This window comes from Mirounga leonina, unplaced genomic scaffold (assembly GCF_011800145.1).
Source record: "Mirounga leonina isolate KUSES-001 unplaced genomic scaffold, KU_Mleo_1.0 Mir_94, whole genome shotgun sequence".
Taxonomy (NCBI): Eukaryota; Metazoa; Chordata; class Mammalia; order Carnivora; family Phocidae; genus Mirounga; species Mirounga leonina.
The window spans coordinates 51,213,812-51,221,173 of NW_023270855.1; the positions used below are offsets into that span (position 1 = coordinate 51,213,812).

General features: G+C 53.9%; 1 protein-coding gene across 12 annotated transcripts in view; it reads right to left on the minus strand.

Moving 5' to 3' along the window:
- Positions 1 to 7,362, minus strand: part of DNM2 (dynamin 2) — an 86,010-nt gene that overhangs the window by 30,477 nt on the left and 48,171 nt on the right. For all 12 annotated transcript variants that reach the window (XM_034997689.1, XM_034997695.1, XM_034997692.1 and 9 more), the window contains exons 6-7: positions 3,698 to 3,858; positions 884 to 1,026 (exon numbers count right to left, since the gene is read on the minus strand). In XM_034997689.1, the coding sequence (XP_034853580.1) occupies positions 884 to 1,026; positions 3,698 to 3,858 (304 nt within the window). The remainder of the gene's footprint in view (positions 1 to 883; positions 1,027 to 3,697; positions 3,859 to 7,362) is intronic.

A 7,362-nucleotide genomic window follows, 5' to 3' on the forward strand; every position in this document is an offset into this window, starting at 1 on the left:
GGGTTCCTGGTAGTCCAGAAACCGGGAATACAGTGGCAAGAGAAGCCTTGAGAGAGAGAGAGCCTGGGATCGTGGGGCACACCTACCCCCTGCCTCACAGCAGGACGGCTGTGAAGAGTCCCCCACAGCTCTTAGCTGGGACAGTGAGCACCGACTCAGGGTCCGAGTGAGAATTCCAAGGACAGAGCAGAGAGAGCTGGCTCCCACCCCAGTCCCCCATGTCTGTCCTCCCCACGGCCACCAGAGGGCGCCTATGATACCTGAATCAGGGCCATCCCTCCTCTGCTCAGAACCCTCCATGGATCCCACCTTACTTGGAGCAAAAGCCCAATTCCTCCCTGTGGCCCACAAAGACCTGAATCTCTGCCCCGTCCCCTTCCTTCCTCCACTCTGCCCCTCACTCGTTCTGTTCTGTCATACAGCCCCCTCCAACACTGCAGACCACAGTCCTGCCTCAGGGCCTCTGCACTGGCCAGGCCCCCATCCCTGACCTCTCCAGGTCTTTGCCTGACTCTGTCTCAGCGCAGCCTTCTTGACCACTCTGTTTTAAATGGCACCCCCAGGCCCATCCCGGCACCCTAGCCCCTTCCCCACATTAATATTTCACCATTTAATGCACGACGTGTTTTCTTACTTATTTTCTGTCCCATCCCTCCCCCATCCCCGTCCTAAGCACACGGGGCAGGGATTGCTGTCTGCCCCATTCACTGTGGCAACCCCAGGGCTCAGGACAGGGCCCCGCACATAGGAGGCTCTCCACAAATGTTACACTAAGTGAACAGATGGACAACTGAGGACCGGCACCCAGCCTGGACCTGGGACCCCGTGGCTGGGCAGAGGACCCCATGAGCCAGGCTGGGGGGCTTGGGGGGGAAGCACGTACTGCAGCAAGGCTTTGGTTTTGCGGGTGGGGTCATCGGGCCGGAAGTTCTTGTACTCCTCCACCTCCTTCTCCAGGGATAGCAGCTGGCTCTGCAGCTTGCTCCGCAGGGCTGGCAGCGACTCCCTGATGTGGTTGGTCAGTTGCTGGGGAAGGGAGAGAAGCCAGAACTCAGAGGTTAGGACAGGCGGGATGCCGGGAAGGGGCCGGCCCGTAGCACCTTCCAAGGACCGATGCCAAGATGCCCCACTGAGCCCAGCACACCACCCAGCCTCAGGAGAAAGCCAGGGAACTCTCCGGTTGGAGTCACACTAGTGGTTGGGCCAAGGAGAGGTGGTCCCCGTAGGGCAGCTAACCAGGCTGTCCGCGCCGCAGGGTCCACATGACACGTGTGCCGACCAGCAACAGCCTCCCACAAGTGCTCTGGTGAGAGGCCCAGGAGGCCACCCAAGGACCCACGCACTGAAGGACTGGCCCGTGGGTGACGGTCCACGTGGGCCATGGAACAACAGGCAGATGGAGAGACGCAGGGACGGGCCCTATAAACTAAGATGGAAACAAACTCCCCAATGAAAGGAACGTAACAGCATGTGCTTCCTTCTGTGGAAGACAGGGAAAAGGAGGAACGTAGTTTTAGCTGCCCGAACAGAGAGAAGGAAGCTCTACGGGAAGCAAAAGTGGAAGCAAGGCCGGAGTGGGGCAGGCGGGTAGGAAGGGGGCCTCTCCTTGTGGCCTCTTCTCCTCTCCTCTTCTGCTTTGGAATCATGGGGTGTTAACTGCTCACGAGTTGTGAGAGGAAGCAGCACTGCAGAAAAGGTTACAGCATAAGCCTCAGGATGGGTGGTGAGAGAAAACGTGAGAGAGAACAGAAAACAAACCGTTGTTAAGGGAGGGAAAGAAGTAAGGGAAGGCAAGGGAAAGAAAGGGGAGAGGGAAGGGAGGAGGGAGAGGGAGATAGTGATGGGGGGCATTACAGACACAGTGGTCTCTCCAGGCCCTGAGCGTTGCTAGAAGGCAGCCCAGTTAGTGGTGACACTGGCCACCGCTGGGGAAAGGACCCAGCACCACATGGGAAGAAATGGGTCACTGTATTTGGGCTGTATGACTTTATTTTTTATTTTAATAGAGAGAAAGAGAGACGCGCGGGCAGGAGGGAGGGAACAAAACAAAAGCCATAAAAGCAGCTAATACCCTAAAAGTGAAAAGAAGCCCTTGCTGCCATCTTTCCCACAACAGACAAGAATTTACTAGCGTCCATCCTCAAGCTACAAAAAAGGTGTGAGGGAGCCTCACACTCGGTGCTTATGAATCTGATGGCCCTGCTGAAGTCCTCTGTGGTTGGGGGCCCTGCCCCAGCGGCTGGTCCCAGACCCCTCTGGGAGCCGCAGGCCTTTAAGGGGGGCATGGAGGCTACACGCTCTACAGACCTTCACCCCCGTGTCTGACAGCATCCTAGAGCACGAGAGCAGCCCCGCTGTGATCACGGGGAAATGCGGGGCGGGGGTGGGCACAGCTCCAGGAAGTGCCACGATGCAGAGCCAGGCCCCCCAGAGGCCAGCCAGGCCCCCACCAACTGCGGGGCATTTTACTTCCCTTCTTCCCCCTTCTTCGCCCAGGCCAACCGCTTCCTCCCACTGGACACGTTCCGTCCCCTTTGCTCCCCTCAGCTGCCCCCTCTGCCTTCCTGTTCTGCACTGGCTCTTCCTGGCCCCCATCGTGCCTTCATGTGGGGACGTGCTCCGAGGCTGCGCCCCCACATTCGAAATATGCCTTTCCTGAGGACACAGCCCTGCTTGGGCGTTGCCACTGTGCCCCCACCGCCTGCCTGACTGTGGCTCTGAGTTCCTCCCCCCTTCTGGGAAGCTGCCACCAAGTATCCAAAGGGCACATCTTGCAACCCTGGGTGGACAAACCAGGACTGACCCTAAGGACAGACACGGCCTGTCACAGCGTGCCTACGTAATCCCCCATCAGGGATTTTACTCTCCAGAGAAATCCACACACGAGCCGTATGACGGTATTCACATTAACGGCCACCTTCGTGGTCGCTCTCCAAAGAGAGCCTGGCGGGACAGCCTGCGGCCCGTGCGTTCAGAGACCACGACGCAGCCACGAGAAAGAACGGGGAAGGGTGCTTTTCGGCCCGGCCAGCGCTCCAGGAGACAGTGCTGAGCAGAAAAACCCAAATGCGGGGCGGGGGGGGGGGGGGGGGGGGGGGAAGAGGCATCCACAACTACGTCATCCTTTACGGTAAGAAAGGGAGAACTGTGATTCTCGAAAGTCCTTTTTGCTTCTATGGACAGAAAGAAGCGCAGGCACAGTTGACAGTGGGTCCCACGGGTGGAAGGGGGGGCAGACGGGGGCACCTCACGGCATGCTCGTGGTTTCTGAAAGCTGAGAATACGTTCCCGGTACAGAAAGAGCGGCCAGTGATGGTTCCCAGCTGACACCCAGGGGACAGGGGCTCAGACAGGCTGGGCCACCTGGTCAGAGGTGGGGCTAGGCTTCAGCCCCGCAGAGGTCCCGTCCAGCGCTCCTGGGCACCCTGCCTTAGTGAGGGCCAGGCCATTGTCACCAGGTCACCGACACCAGGAACTGTATGTAAACCTCTGGGTACGCTGATTAGACAATTCCAAGTATTTAATTATAATTAAAATAAAAGCAACAATAACAGCAATGGAGATAATTGTGCCGCTAGAGACTCACGGAACAACCCCCCTTCGTCAGGCCCCGAACCAAATGTGGCTGGGACCCATGTTGCTCTGGACCACGGCCAGCAGCGTAGCGGACTACACCGGCACAAAACCCTGGCCGTACCTGATTCAGGGTCTTCTGCAGGTGCGGGGTGCCCATGCGGTCGGCCATGTGCCGGTAGGCCGGGTGGGAGAGGAAGAACTTTCTCTCGGCCGCCAGCGCCGCACGGATGTCCTTCTTGCCCTCGATGTCCTTCTGGCTGCGGTTTACCACGCCGATGTAGCCTGCGGGGACAGACGGTCAGGGCAGGGGCAGTGCCAGGCAGGCCAAGGTGCCTGGATGCCCACCATGGACCCTGTCCCATAGGTCACTCACAGACCGGGCCACAAGCCAGACCGTTTCCTCAGAAACGCGGAGAACATGAACACAAAGAGCAGTCCCGAAAAGCAACAGAAGTGTCTGGAGGAAGGAGGGGTGACGCCCGGCCTGGTGTGAGGTGGGGGACAGAAGAAAGCTCTGGAGAAGATGAAACCCCCAAACTGAGCTTTAGAGACAAGAAAACCACCTCAAAAAAGAAGGGGGAGAGGGACCAGCTCATCTTTTTTTTTTTTTTTTTTTTTTAAGATTTTATTTATTTGACAGAGAGAGACAGCGAGAGCAGGAACACAAGCAGAGGGAGTGGGAGAGGGAGAAGCAGGCTTCCCGCCGAGCAGGAAGCCCGATGTGAGGCTCGATCCCAAGACCCTGGGATCATGACCTGAGCTGAAGGCAGACGCTTAACAACTGAGCCATCCAGGTGCCTGAGGGACCAGCTCATCTTGCCAGGTATTAAAACCTGCTCTAGGGGCACCTGGGTGGCTTAGTCATTAAGCGTCTGCCTTCAGCTCAGGTCATGATCCCAGGGTCCTGGGATCGAGTCCCACATCGGGCTCCCTGCTCGGCGGGAAGCCTGCTTCTCCCTCTCCCACTCCCTCTGCTTGTGTTCCTGCTCTCGCTATGTCTCTCTCTGTCAAATAAATAGATATTTTAAAAATAAATAAATAAAATAAATAAAACCTGTTCTACAGCTGTTATGTTTGTAAAGGTTGGATATGTATATACAGAGAAATGAATAGAACAGAACAGAAAAAAGTCCAAAACCACACATGGCGGGCAGGTGGGAATGATGGCTAATGCTTTGGAGCCAACGGGAGGGAAGCTTTTTAGAGATGATTGTATTTGGGTTAAAATTTTTTGTATCAGACACAAGAAAATGGTAACCATGACTACATGAGAAATGGGACTTGTGGGCGGGGCTGGACGACCTTTGGAACCATTCTAGAATTCTTTAATCATAGAAAACAGGATTTAAGATCAAAATGCTAATGTGAAGAAAAGATCTGCCCTCTTCGGACATGAAGCAACTGGAAGAGAAGAGAATGGGGATGGTGTTCAAAAAACCAGAACAGGGGCACCTGGGTGGCTCGGTCAGTTCAGAGTCCGACTCTTGATCTCAGCTCGGGTCTTGATCTCAGGGTTGTGGGTTCAAGCCCCATATTGGGCTCCGCCCTGAGCATTGAGCCTACTTAAAAAAAAAAAAATCCAGAATAGTCATGGGTCCCCAAGTGTGGATGCAAAGCGCCCAGCAATATGGGTGTGTGGGTGGGTGTCATGGGACACCAAGAACTCAGCCGAGTGGCATGACCCACGGTAGGTGCTCAATAAACAGACGGGGGGATTGTTTTCATCCTGACTGACATAATGAAAGTTGGAGAGGTAGACTGGGGAGAGGTGGCAAAAGGCCCAAAGAGATCCATACACAGATATACCCCGCTCTCAGTGGGGGGCATTCAAGCTTTCCCTTGGGGAGGAGGGGAGTGGTGTCTGCCTGCCATTTATCCTGCCAAGTCTTGTGCAGGACTGGTTACCTTTCATTCTCTCCATCTTTGCCATTATGTCCATTTTACAGATGAAGGGAAATGACCAAGGTGAGGTCACAGAGAGGGGCCGCAGGAGAACTCAGATGTGAGCCCAGACTGGTGAGAAGCCCAAACTCACTATCATCCACACAACAGTAAGCAGGAGGAAACAGCAGGGAGCAGAGACAGTGGTCTGGCTGGGATTCTGGTTCCTAAAAGCACAGGAGCTCTGAGTCTTCTGTAAGTCAAGAAAAAGGATGCAGCTGGGAGATTCTAAAAGGCACAGGACAAGAGGAGAACACTGAGGGTGGGAGGCCTGAGGGCATAAGTTGGGAGCCAGACAGAGTGGGGCGAGGAAGGGCTGACTTTCTTAGAAACAGAGAGGACAGAGGAGGGCAGACACAGACAACAGTGAGGGAGGAGGAAGGAAGCTGAAGAGGTCTGTGTCATCCAGCCACCCAGCACCAATGCTGAGCCCAGGTAGCATCCTTCGGGGACTAAAATTTAGGCCCCAGTACATGTGGGAAGAGCACGGGGTGGGGGTGGCTGGCAGAGGGGATGGGGACATGTGGGGTCTGCTTCCCTCTTCGGCACCAACCCTTCCTTCCTAAACCTCTGATGCAGATGCACTCTTTGGCTCCTGACCCTGGCAGCCACCTCTCCTTACTCAATGGCTCGGCACGGATGGGGGAAGGTTGGAAACCAAGGTCCGAATGTTGTCCCATGCCCATCCCACACCTGGAGGAGGGAATCTGTGGGGGCCAAGGAAAAGATCTAAATGGCGTGCCGAGGGTGCCTACAGCTGACAGCAGATCCCCCGAGGGAAGGAATGGGGCAAGAAAGGAAAGCAATTAAGAAAATGGCTTAAAAATTTTTTAAAAATTAAAGCCTAGATGGACACTCAACACCATGCCACAGTGACAAACAGCAATAACCTCAGTGTCCAACAAATAGGGATTGAGTAACGGCCCACAAATCCTCATATAAGGGATTCCACAGGACTTCTTGAAGTCACCTTGAAGAATATTTGCCTGTCATGGGGAAACACTCTGCTGTTCTGCTCAGTGAAATGGAAAAGTAGGTCACAAAGTGGCAGGACACTGGAGAGCCGGCATTCCAAACCAGCTCTGTCACATCCTACTTTTGTGAGCTGGGACAAGGTATTCAGCTTCTCTGTGCCTCAGTTTCTTCATCCATAAAATGGGGATAGGAACAGAGCCACTGCATAATCTGGATTGTTAGCAGGATTCAATGAGCTCGCCCGCACACATCAAGGGCACAGAGCAGTGCCTAGTACGTAACCGACACTTAATAAGTATTTGCTATTCTAATTTTTTGAGAAGAAAAATATTTAGGCTATTCCTGTCAGAAGATCTAAACTTGATCCTAAACCTGAACTTTATCAGGTTCTCCATTTAGATTTAATTACCAATTTATAGGGAACAATTGGCCCAATCCCAAGTGTGGGCCACGATCTGGTTTCTTCCACAAAAAATGGTATAAGAGGGAAAAAAAGGGGGCTGGTGAGGGAGCTGTTCAACCAGAAACGTAGGTATTTATGTGTAAAATGATATGATGCCAAGGATTTGCTTTGTAGTCCCCCAGGAAGCAAATAAGGGGAGGACATTCAGGGATTTGAGATTAGCTGTGTACAGTTGGTAACACTAAGGCTGGGTCCATGGGGGCTCCTCGTACTTCTCTCTCTACTTTCAAGAATGTTTTTTAAATGTTCAAATAGAAAGTAAGCATGAACATTAATAAAAATTATGAATCCTGGGGCACCCGGGTGGCTCAGTCAGTTAAGCATCCAACTCTTGGTTTCAAGCTCAGGTCATGATCTCAGGGTCATGGGATCGAGCCCCACATCAGGCTCCATGCTCAGCAGGGAGT